We start from the raw sequence: 13,397 nt of genomic DNA on the forward strand, positions 1-13,397 counted from the left end.
CCACTCCTTGTGAGAGTACCCCGCGCCTCAGGGCCTGTAAGCTGGGCGGGTGTCAGAAAACTGTCCCAGAACGTTGACAGTGTTCCCCTGCCTCTGCTGGATTGGAGTTGCATCTCTCTCGCCTGTACGCCTTGGTTGGGCAACGAACTGTGACCTCTGCCGCTAGCGTGTTCAGATGGGAGTTTTTTTAAGAGTTCTGCAGCAAGGGCCTTCTAGTATTGCCCCATTTTTGTAGACCTCTCCACCTCAGGAATAAGAGAGTGAAAGTTCTCCTTGTAGCGGGGGTCTACAAGTGTCACCAACCAGTAATGACTGTCACCCAACATTTTGACAACGCGAGGGTCACGGTTAAGGCAGCGTAACATAAAGTAAGCCATGCGTGCCAGACTGGTAACGGGGAAGATTTCCGTGTCCTCACCAAGATGACGACTGACCATGCTCTCCTCCTCCTCCTCCTCTTCCTCCTCCCCCCTGTCCTCAGGCCACCCACGCTGAACCGACGGTATGACACTTGTACAGGTACTACCGTCTACAACGCATGATAGCAGCTCCTGTTCTTCCTCCTCCTCCTCCTCCTCTCCCTCATTGTCCACCAATGCACATTGGGATGAGATGAGGCTGGGCTGTGTGTAATCGCCCGCTACGGCTTCTTGATCCATCTCATCATACTCTGGCTGCAATGCCTCCTCTTTAATTCTCTGCAGAGAGCGTTGCAAAAGACAGACAAGTGGGATGCTGACACTAATGATGGCGTCATCGCCACTCACCATCTTGGTGGCCTCCTCAAAGTTTGTCAGGATGGTACATATGTCAGACATCCAGGTCCACTCCTGAGGTCTTATGTGTGGAGTCTGACCTGAATATCGACGGCCTTGTTGCAACTGGTACTCCACAACTGCTCTCTTCTGCTCACAAATCCTTTGCAACATGTGGAGGGTAGAGTTCCAACGTGTGGGGACATCACACACCAGTCAGTGTGCCGGAAGCTGCAAACGCTGCTGCAACACAGCAAGGGCGGCGGAAGCTGTAGCTGACTTGCGAAAATGAGCTGACAGGCGGCGTACTTTCACGAGCAGATCTGGCAACTCGGGGTACGATTTAAGAAACCGCTGAACCACGAGGTTAAGCACATGAGCCAGGCATGGTACGTGTGTGATCTCACCTCGCCTGAGAGCTGCCACCAGGTTACGGCCATTGTCACACACGACCATGCCAGGATGTAGGTTCAGCGGTCTCAGCCACAGATCTGCCTGCTCTTTCACAGCTGTCCACAACTCACAAGCAGTGTGAGGTTTATCACCTAAGCTTATGAGTTTCAGCACAGCCTGTTGCCGCTTGGCGGAGGCAGTACTGCAATGCTTCCAGCTTGTAACTGATGTGGTGATATCTGAGATGGAGGCTGAACATGAGGAGGAGGAGGAGGATATGCAGGAGCTGTACACTGTGGGGGCAACTCTGACTGACTGGCCCGCAATCCTCGGTGTGGGGAGGATGTGTTCCGTCCCAATGTCCGACTGGGTCCCGGCTTCCACTATGTTTGCCCAGTGTGCCGTCAGAGAGATGTACCATCCCTGGCCACAAGCACTTGTCCACATGTCCGTTGTCAGGTGGACTCTCCCAGTAACTGCGTTGTTGAGGGCACGGCAGATGCTTTGGGACACGTGCTTGTGTAGTGCGGGGATGGCACACCGGGCAAAATAGTGTCGGCTGGGGACCGAGTACCGAGGGACGGCCACCGCCATAAGATGGCAGAAGGATTCCGTCTCCACCAGCCTAAAAGGCAGCATTTCCAATGCAAGCAGTCGTGAAATGTGCGAATTTAGGACTGTGGCCTGTGGGGCGTTAGCTGCGAATTTCCGCTTTTGTTCAAAGGTCTGGGATATGGACAATTGAAAGCTGCAGTGGGACGTGGACGTGGACGTTGATGCTGTTTCTTGAGAAACTGCCATAACAAGTGAAGACTGAGAGGAGGGGGCATCTTTACATGCAGTATGGACAGGGGATTGCCTTGCACACACAACAGGGGGTTCTATTGCACGCACAACAGTGGAAGAAGCAGTGGTGACACCCGCTGACACTGGTCGTGGACCCTGGGTTTCGCCCCACAAAGTCGGGTGCTTTGCTGCCATGTGCCTGATCATGCTGGTGGTGGTCAGGCTGGTAGTTTTCTCACCCCTGATGATGCTGGCATGGCAGGTGGAACATATGGCCTTTTTGGGGTTATCAGCAGAGTCTTTAAAAAAATTCCAGACTCTGGAAGACCTACCGCTTGTACTGGCAACGTCCCTCGTGTTGGTGTTACGGGGAACGGTTGCCTGCCTTCTGTCTGCGGCCACCACACTGCTTCTTCCTGCCTGTTGTGGTACTCTGCCTCCCTCCCACTGTGTGCTGCTGGCCTCACTCTGCATGTCCTCCTTCCACATTGGGTCAGTTACTGGATTATCCACCACCTCCTCCTCTTCCACTTGCGCACCACGATCCTCCTCCTCACTTCCTGGCAATTGTGTCTCGTCATCGTCCACCTCTTGTGACAGATTGCCAACGTCGACTTCCTGTGGCCGTGGCTGTTCAAATATTTGGGCATCGCAACATGGGATCTCCTCTTCCACCACTTCAAGCGTATCAGGCAAGGGGCCCAAATAGGGAAATGGACCAGTGAACAGCTCTTCAGAGTGTCCAAGTGTGGGATCACTTGCTGTCTGACGACACTCGGCATGGTGGGAGGAAGGAGCATCAGGGTGAGGAGGAGTATGCGGTCGAGACTCACGGCTACTAAGAGTTGACCGTGTGGAAGACAGACCGGAGGTGGTGGTGCCCAGGTAACTGGAAGTATTGTCTGCTATCCAATTAATAACCTGTTCACACTGATCAGTTCTCAATACTGGTGTTGTTCTGTGCTTCTCTAGTAATTTGGACAAGAAGTGGGAGCGAGAAGATGTGGCTGTTGGTTGTGGCACATTTTCACCTTGGCCACGGCCCCGTCCTCTGCACGAACCATCACCAGAACGTCCACTTCCACGTCCCTTGCCACACGCCTTGCCCATTGTAAATGAAGTAAAATAGCTTACACTTGCACTATCAATGGAAAAAGGGTAATAAAGAGTAGATTAGAACCGTGGAAGAGGAAAACCACAGTTATTGTTTACACAAGACTATTTTCAACAGATATATTTTTGTGTCACAACAGTCAGGAGACACTACTGTTTTTCTTTACGGAAAAAACTACCAAAAGCTGAATAATAGAGATTTTTTACCATGGGATGGCAAAACCACAGTTATTGTTTACTGGGGTATACCACTCTTTTTTAAATAGAGATATTTGCGGCTGAACAGTGAGCGACACACTCAAACTGCTTTTTTTTTAGATACCAAAGGCCCAAAACTGGATAGTACAGCGATTTGACCCGTGGAACTGCGAAACCACACTGGGATGTTGGGCCTACACAAGACTATTTTCAACAGATATATTTTTGTGTCACAACAGTCAGGAGACACTACTGTTTTTCTTTATGGAAAAAACTACCAAAACCTGAATAATAGAGATTTTTTACTGTGGAACAGCAAAACCACAGTTATAATTTACTGGTGTATACCAGGCTTTTTAAAATATATATATATTTGCGGCTCAACAGTGAGCAACACACTCAAACTGTTTTTTTTAGATACAAATGGCCCAAAAGTGGATAATACAGAGGTTTGTACCGTGGAACTGCAAAACCACACTTGTATTTCTCGGGCCTACACAAGACTATTTTCAACAGATATATTTGTGTCTGAAAAATCAGGGAGACACTATTTTTTTTTTTTTTTTTACAGCAAAAATGCAAAAAGCAGGATAATAGAGATTTTTTACCGTGGAACAGCAAAAGCACACTTCTGTCTCTCTGGCCTACATCAGACTATTTTCAACAGATATATTTGTGTCTGAAAAATCAGGGAGACACTATTATTATTTTTATACAGCAAAAAATGCCAAAAACAGGATAATAGAGATGTTTTACCGTGGAACATCAAAACCACAGTAATAATTTACTGGTGTGTACCAGGCTTTTTAAAATATATATATATTTGCGGCTGAACAGTGAGCGACACACTCAAACTGTTTTTTTTAGATACAAATGGCCCAAAAGTGGATAATACAGAGGTTTGTACCGTGGAACTGCAAAACCACACTTGTATTTCTCGGGCCTACACCAGACTATTTTCAACAGATATATTTGTGTCTGAAAAATCAGGGAGACACTATTTTTTTTTTTTACAGCAAAAAATGCAAAAAGCAGGATAATAGAGATTTTTTACTGTGGAACAGCAAAAGCACACTTCTGTCTCTCTGGCCTACACCAGACTATTTTCAACAGATATATTTGTGTCTGAAAAATCAGGGAGACACTATTATTATTTCTATACAGCAAAAAATGCCAAAAACAGGATAATAGAGATGTTTTACCGTGGAACATCAAAACCACAGTAATAATTTACTGGTGTATACCAGGCTTTTTAAAATATATATATATTTGCGGCTGAACAGTGAGCGACACACTCAAACAGTTTTTTTTAGATACAAATGGCCCATAGAACTGCAAAACCACACTTCTATTTCTCTGGCCTACACCAGACTATTTTCAACAGATATATTTGTGTCTGAAAAATCAGAGGCACACTTTTTTTTGGGGGGGGGCACCAAAAGGTTAATAAGATGGGTATTTGTACATTGTGAAGGAGGAAAAAAAAATAGAGGATTTAGATAAAAAAAAAGGATTTTTCCTGGCCCCCGGGACCTGGAGCTAAGTCCAGCAATTTCAGCAACAGAAGCACACAGGACTGTAATGCAGCATTTGCTGGTATAACCACTTCGTCTCCTATACAGCCTGCCTGCCTGCCTGCCTGATATACCTGGGATGGATATTAGTCCTGAGAAGGACTGTTTGTTTGATCTGGCCGCCTTTACAGACCCTACACTAACTATTTTGCAGTATATATCTCTCCCTAAATCAGCAGCGCTGTCCCTACACTGTCTGATCCGGAGCGACTGTGTCCAAGATGGCGGCGCCCGGTTTTAAATACTCGAGGTGACGCTGTGCGGCCAGCCAATCACTGTAATGCCCACAAACAACATGGCTGCGGCATTACAGTGACTGGCTGGCCATCCCTGCATGTTCATTGGCTCTGTAAAGAGCGCCAAACATGCAGGGCAGAGACCCGAGCTCCCGCCCGAGTAACCCGGAAATGCTCGGTGCTCGCCGAACATCCCGAGTAGCGTGATGCTCGGGCGAGTACCGTGCAGTGTCGAGCATGTTCGCTCAACACTACTAGTCACACATCATAGCTCTGCTCTCATGTAACAGTAAGAAGCACAGCCAAAAACCAACATCTGAGGATAATAAATTGCAGATATAATCATTCCCTTAAGGCACTAATGTAAACATCACTTTTGAGCTCTTGTCTATTTAAATTGTACCTGTCATGTAACTTTTTAGAATAAGCTGTCATCTGTAGGTACCTGAGGATTAGCACTATTACTGGCCATTGTATGACTTGTGTTCTGTATTGTGTTTTTATCCAGTTCTCTTCTGAAAACTCTCTACTTTTCATTTCTCTCAAACCTAGTGGATGGATGGAGACTAGCTATGATGGAAGTCTCCCATACATAGTGCACACTGAGAAATAGCTTCTTGCTCTTCTATCTATAGCACAAAGACAGAAGCAACAGGACGGAAGACATTATATAGAAACAGTGAGCTGTTTGGCTGTGAATTCAGCACTAAAGTGAAAAACATTTGCTGAAAGCTGCAGCACGATCTACCTTCCTGTGTCTACCTGTTCTCCCACTGTGCTGAGTGCCCCTCACTCCTTCTCATCTTTATAGAGCATAATAGGAGGTGTAACCTGACTCCTCAGTGTGTTGACAGTCAGTCTTGTTTTGACCATGACAGATTTGAGCTGTTTTTCAGAGAAAATGGTGAGTTCAAGGGGCAGGAAAGAAGTGTCTTATAAGTGGAGAACAAAGCGGAGTTCTCTGATCAGATATATTACAAAGTTTTTTATATGTGCTTGTACTATTGATTTATGCAAAGTTTGTCAAAATTACTGTGACCATTTAAGAAAAATCTGATGATTTTGTCTGTGTGACTGTCTAGTAGTGCAGAAAAGGAGCCTTTAATCAGCTAATTGGTTCCTGATTTGTTTTACATTTTACTTTTATTAATAAGGACCAAGGAAAAATAGACATAATCTCGGCAGATTAGACGGGACTCTGTGGTCACCATGCCCAGGGGTCAATCTAATGCACAGTGATTCTTTCCTTTAGGCCCATTTGGAAAGCAATGAGAGTGGGTAAATGTGCAGATTTAGAAATAAAGTTATAAAAGGCAGTCTTTAACAATCCTATTACGGGAAGTACCTTTGTTCCAGGTTCACCAATTCCTCTTTCTCCGGGTAATCCAGATTCTCCTGGCAAACCTTGGTCTCCCTAAATAAGAAGAGTTAATAAGTGAGAAAAGTTTATATGAACTGTGTGTGCAAACTGCAGCTATATGGTATTTTTCATTCATTATTTACTAGTATATTTTACCTTAGGCCCCATAAGTCCTTCTCCAGGTGGTCCCCTCATACCTGGTGGCCCGACAGGACCCTGAACTCCCTGTAAGAAGTAAAAATATTTTGTTTTACAGTCAAGGTCAGTAGCCTTCCTCTAATACTTTATAATATGTTTTTTTTAATGTCTTACCTTTTCTCCTTGTATCCCTACACCAGGTAAACCAATTGGTCCAGGCAACCCAGGAGGACCAAAATCTCCCTAGAAAATAGGATACTGATAAGAAAACAACTAAAATCAAGCATAAAAGGACAAATTATAGATTCAGAAAGTGAGTAATAATATTGATAGCTTAATACATGGTTCAGTTAAGTGAAAATGAAATAGTTTGCCTAAAAAATCCTACCATATCACCCTTAAGGCTAGGACCTGGTGGGCCACGAGATCCTCTAGGTCCTTCAAATCCTCGGTCTCCCTATACAATGAAATGGTGAGTTACTTTTACATCATAATCCAACAAAACCTTTAGCTCTTGTGCTCCCTATGAGAGCCTCTGCCAGACTCCTTTATCAGGGACAAAGGATGAGCAGAGTCGTGGAAGTTCAGGTTCGTCGGGTTCGGCTGATCGTTAGTCCAAACTTCGGTTTGGGTACCAGAACTCTACTTGAACTTGTACCTGAACCCGACCCCCATAGAAGTCAATGAGGACCCGATCTTTGGTCCTGTAAAATGGTCATAGTAAGGGGTAGGGGGCTGCCAAAGGAAGCAGAGTCTCTCTCCGGTACTAATCCCGAACTTTACAGTTTGGGTTTGCTCATCTCTATCAGGGACTTGTCTCCAGGGAGAACAAAAGGATTGACTCTATATACACACACACTTAGGGCTCAATCAGATGTCCGATTTTCACGTACGAGTGCTATCCGTGTTTTTCATGGATAGCACTTGTACCCGTGAATATCTATGGGGCCATTCACATGCTCAGGATCTTTCTCAGATCAATCAGTCCACGAAAAATTGTGAAGACTCGGCAAGGCAAATCAATGGGTTAGTGAAAAAAAATTGGACCACACTTGGATGACCTCCTAGTGCGGTTCGATTTTTAAGGACTGTCAGAAAGAAAAGGTGAAGAGACTCTTTCTCTATATATGAGAAAAACGGATGACACTCGGACCACACTCTGATCAAGTCTCATCACAGTCTGATTAGAATAATCGGTAATTTTTTTATCATACGTGAAAAAATCAGATGTTTGAATGGGCCCTAGGGGTATGTGCACACATTCGGTATTTGCAGCAGAAAAATCTGTTGCAAATACTGATGTCTTGGCAGGAAAAACGCAGTATAAAATACTTGAGTTTTTCCCACTATTTAGTATGGGTGAAAAATGCTGAAAGAATTGACTTCTGCACCAAATCTGCACCAAAGTCTGCACGAGACTTCAGGGATCTGATTCACTTTGCTGGTACTAGGAAATCCTTCAGGTTTTGTGACAAATCTGAGCAAAAAAACATGCAACAAAACCACAATGCGTTCACAGATTCTTAATCTTAATATCATGTCTTTTTAAATTGGCTAATAAAATTATGTTTTTATTATTATAGGTCTTCCACTCATGCCATTTTCTTTGTCATTTTTTCTCATCCAACATTATATCACATATACGTTCACTTACTCTCAGATCAAATTTTTTTGCACAATGGCACATCTTAAGCCACTTTCCCTTATATGCCAACCCACACCCCTCCCAGGCAAACCCTGTCCCCCTCATAGAGTAAGGTGCACAAAATGTCTAAAGTGCGAATCAAGCATCTCATAAAAACATTATATTAATGAACAACATAAATAGTGAGTCCATAATACATATATATATATATACACACACTGCTCAAAAAAATAAAGGGAACACTCAAATAACACTTCCTAGATCGGAATGAATGAAATATTCTCATTGAATACTTTGTTCTGTAGAAAGTTGAATGTGCTGACAACAAAATCACACAAAAATCATCAATGGAAATCAAATTTATTAACCAATGGAGGCCTGGATTTGGAGTAAAAAAAAGGGATAATTAGCTCATATCACCTGATACTCACAGGAATCCCAGGCTCACCGATTAGTGTCCAGCATACACTAGCAAGGATATATAAAGAAGGTAAAATACGGTGCCACATGCGATAAATCCTTTTATTCCAAAATTAAAAATCACAACATGTTCCTAGGAGGGGAACAACTGGACGCGTTTCGAGGACACAGCCCCTTATTCGTCAGTATACAAATTAATTAAAAAACAACACATTTATAATAAAAACTGTGACCACCCCTAAACATGTGTGATCGATTAGTATACAAATTAGGATATTAACTCCTACTTAGACAAGATTTGCGTGCAACGAATTCTCATAGAATATTCAGATATAAACTTAGGGAAAAAAAAAAATTATATATGTAATAGATTTACCATATAAATGCACAGAAATAGAACATGCATATAATATTGTAAGTGCAAGCATATATGTATAATTTAATAAAAAAAAATCAGATCTGATCTATAATTCATACCTTGCGGTATCCGTGCATTTAATTTCAATATCCATAATTTTTCTTTGTTATGGAGCATTTTTTCTCAATTACCACCACGATGGGGACGTGGTACTCTCTCTATGCCTCTAATATTTAATGTACTTATATTGCCCACATGTACCTCCCTGAAATGTTTGGAGAGACCTGATAACCTGATGGATTTTGAGGCAGGATTTGCTCCTGTAATATGTTCTGATATTCTTGCTTTAAGGGCTCTGATAGTACAGCCTATATATTATTTTGAGCAGCTGACACAAGTTGCCATATAGACAACATGGGAGGTGTTACAATTTATATAAGACTTTATGTCATATTTTCTACCCGTGTGTAGATCAGAGAAACTTGAACCCATAGCGACATATTTGCACATACAGCATCTATTTTCCCGCACCACCAAATATTGTTCCTATATGGACAACATTCACTGAAAATATATTCTTCCTCCCATCTTTTCATATAAACATTGGCCAGTGAAGGGGAAAACGTAGAGCCCATCGGACAACCGCAAAGCTGTAAGTAAAATTTGTCATTGAAGATGAAAAAATTACTCTTCAAAAGAAATTCAATAACAAAAATTCCTTAACACCGTCAGTGAAATCGTCAATTTGATTAAAAAAATATGAATATGAATTCAGTGAATGTTCAGTGAATGTTGTCCATATAGGAACAATATTTGGTGGTGCGGGAGATTCATTGATGACATGATCCTCATATGGGGTCTGTCGTCGGGGTCTCCCGCACCACCTGTTGCAGAATTCTTAAATTATCTGGAGGATAACAACTATAATTTAAAATTCACTATGGAGATTCACAAGGAGTCAACTCCGTTTTTGGATGTCGTATTGACTGGTTGTGTGAGTACAGGGAAAATTACCTCTAAACTTTACTGCAAGCCCCTCAGCGGTAATTCTCTCTTGAGAGCTGAAAGTAGTCACCCAAAACATAAAAAATTTACTATTGGGTGAGTTCATTAGAGCTGGACGCAATTGTAGTGAACAAGAGGGTTTTAAGGAGGAAGCTAAAACCATGTCAGTGAGACTAAAATCTAGGGGATATGAAAAATGGATGATCGATAGGGCTGTATCTATAGCTACATCTAAAGATAGAGAAGGTTTGTTGACACAATCAGAAAAACATAGTTCCAATAAGGCGAAATCGTCATTAACTTTCTCTACGCCATATAGTGATCATTTTTACAACATTAAACAAATTTTTCTCAAGAATTTACCCATATTATATCAGGATGACAAATTGTCTAATATATTGGAAGCAGGTTGTAGGGTGGTTTCAAGGAAAGATCAGGATCTACGCAATATGTTGTCACCCAGCGTATTTTTGGATAATAAAGTACAAAGTCCTACCTGGCTGTAATATGTCGGTATGTATAAATGTGGTGAAAATAGATGCTGTATGTGCAAATATGTCTCTATGGGTTCAAGTTTCTCTGATCTACACACGGGTAGAAAATATGACATAGAGTCCTATATAAATTGTAACACCTCCCATGTTGTCTATATGGCAACTTGTGTCAGCTGTTCAAAATATTATATAGGCTGTACTATCAGAGCCCTTAAAACAAGAATATCAGAACATATTACAGGAGCAAATTCTGCCTCAAAATCCATCAGGTTATCAGGTCTCTCCAAACATTTCAGGGAGGTACATGTGGGCAATATAAGTACATTAAATATTAGAGGCATAGAGAGTACCACGTCCCCATCGTGGTGGTAATTGAGAAAAAGTGCTCCATAACAAAGAAAAATTATGGATATTGAAATTAAATGCACGGATACCGCAAGGTATGAATTATAGATCAGATCTGATGTTTTTTAATTAAATTATACATATATGCTTGCACTTACAATATTATATGCACTAGCTATTGAACCCGTTCTACGCCCGGGTGGCGAGCATTTTTATTGGTATATAGTCTCCCATGCTGGTATGTGCTGCCCCTCATCCCCACTCCTGGTATGCGTGGCTCCCCTCATCCCCATTCCCGGTATGCGTGGCTCCCCTCATCCCCACTCCCGGTATGCGTGGCTCCCCTCATCCCCTCTCCCGGTATGCGTGGCACCCCTCATCCCCACTCCCGGTATGCGTGTCACCCCTCATCCCCACTCCCGGTATGCGTGGCACCCCTCATCCCGACTCACGGTATGCGTGGCACCCCTCATCCCGACTCCCGGTATGCGTGGCTCCCCTCTTCCCCCCAATCCTGGTATGCGTGGTACCCCTCTTCCCCCCAACCCTGGTATGCGTGGTACCCCTCATCCCCCCAACCCTGGTATGCATGGTACCCCTCATCCCCCCAACCCCGGTATGTGCGGTACCCCTCATCCCCCCAACCCTGGTATGTGTGGTGCCCCTCATCCCCCCAATCCTGGTATGTGTGGTACCCCTCATCCCCCCAATCCTGGTATGTGTGGTACCCCTCATCCCCCCAACCCTGGTATGTGTGGTACCCCTCACCCCCCCAATCCTGGTATGTGTGGTACCCCTCATCCCCCCAACCCTGGTATGTGTGGTACCCCTCACCTAACAATCCTGGTATATACATGGTCCCCTCACCACTTTCACACTGTACACACATACAAAAAAAAACTAAACAGTTATACTCACCTTTCTTCTCTGTACTCGAGCGCTGCAGTGGCCTGTTCTGCCAGAGGCCGGGGGGAGGAGTGTGGCGTCGGAGCACCGCGCTGTCCAGCGCCATTTTGCTGAAGACACACTGTAAATGTGTCTTCAGTAAAATGGCGCCGGATAGCGCTGTGCGCACGCGCCGATCCGACGCCTCACTCTTGCTCCTGTCTCCGGCGAAGAGAGGCGCCACGGCAACGCTACTCCCGGTCAGGTAAGTATGCAAGTATGGCGCCGGAGATCGCGGTATGCGTTCAGTGTCTACGCATACCGCAATCTCCGGTGCCATACACCTCCTCTTACCTGTAACGGCTGGATGCCTGCTTCTGTCTGGAGCCAGACTGCGCGTCACGCATGCGCAGTCTATCGAGGCTTCAGACAGAGACACGCATCCCGCCTTATATTATAGATGTTCTGTTTCTGTGCATTTATATGGTAAATCTATTACATATATAAAAAAAAAAATTTCCTAAGTTTATATCTGAATATTCTATGTGAATTCGTTGCACGCAAATCTTGTCTAAGTAGGAGTTAATATCCTAATTTGTATACTAATTTATCACACATGTTTAGGGGTGGTCACAGTTTTTATTATAAATGTGTTGTTTTTTAATTCATTTGTATACTGACGAATAAGGGGCTGTGTCCTCGAAACGCGTCCAGTTGTTCCCCTCCTAAGGACATGTTGTGATTTTTAATTTTGGAATAAAAGGATTTATCGCATGTGGCACCGGATTTTACCTTCTGGATTTGGAGTCAACCCCAAAATTAAAGTGGAAAAACACACTACAGGCTGATCCAACTTTGATATAATGTGCTTAAAACAAGTCAAAATGAGGCTTAGTATTGTGTGTGGCCTCCACGTGCCTTTATGACCTCCCTACAACGCCTGGGCATGCTCCTGATGAGGTTGCGGATGGTCTCCTGTGGGATCTCCTCCCAGACCAGGACTAAAGCATCCGCCAACTCCTGGACAGTCGGTGGTGCAACGTGACGTTGGTGGATGGAGCGAGACATGATGTCCCAGATGTGCTCAATCGGATTCAGGTCTGGGGAACGGGCGGGCCAGTCCTTAGCTTCAAAGCCTTCATCTTGCAGGAACTGCTGACACACTCCAGCCACATGAGGTCTGGCATTGTCCTGCAGTAGGAGGAACCCAGGGCCAACCGCACCAGCATATGGTCTCACAATGGGTCTGAGGATCTCATCTCGGTACCTAATGGCAGTCAGGCTACCTCTGGCGAGCACATGGAGAGCTGTGCGGCCCTCCAAAGAAATGCCACCCCACACCATTACTGACCCACTGCCAAACCGGTCATGCTGAAGGATGTTGCAGGCAGCAGATCGCTCTCCATGGCGTCTCCAGACTCTGTCACATCTGTCACATGTGCTCAGTGTGAACCTGCTTTCATCTGTGAAGAGCACAGGGCGCCAGTAGCGACTTTGCCAATCCTGGTGCTCTGTGGCAAATGCCAAGCGTCCTGCACGGTGTTGGCCTGTGAGCACAACGCCCATCTGTGGACATCAGGCCCTCATATCACCCTCATGGAGTCGGTTTCTAACTGTTTATGCAGAGACATGCACATTTGTGGCCTGCTGGAGGTCATTTTACAGGGCTCTGGCAGTGCTCCTCCTGTTCCT

The 13,397-nt window shown here is 44.3% G+C and overlaps 1 protein-coding gene across 1 annotated transcript in view; it reads right to left on the reverse strand.

Annotated features, from left to right (window-relative positions):
* Positions 1-13,397, reverse strand: part of COL28A1 (collagen type XXVIII alpha 1 chain) — a 99,529-nt gene that overhangs the window by 45,020 nt on the left and 41,112 nt on the right. The window contains exons 14-17 of the mRNA XM_073646119.1: positions 6,942-7,010; positions 6,728-6,796; positions 6,572-6,640; positions 6,401-6,469 (exon numbers count right to left, since the gene is read on the reverse strand). Of these exons, the coding sequence (XP_073502220.1) occupies positions 6,401-6,469; positions 6,572-6,640; positions 6,728-6,796; positions 6,942-7,010 (276 nt within the window). The remainder of the gene's footprint in view (positions 1-6,400; positions 6,470-6,571; positions 6,641-6,727; positions 6,797-6,941; positions 7,011-13,397) is intronic.

This window comes from Phyllobates terribilis, unplaced genomic scaffold, assembly GCF_046119375.1.
Source record: "Phyllobates terribilis strain yellow unplaced genomic scaffold, ASM4611937v1 Scaffold_9__5_contigs__length_417890890, whole genome shotgun sequence".
NCBI lineage: Eukaryota > Metazoa > Chordata > Amphibia > Anura > Dendrobatidae > Phyllobates > Phyllobates terribilis.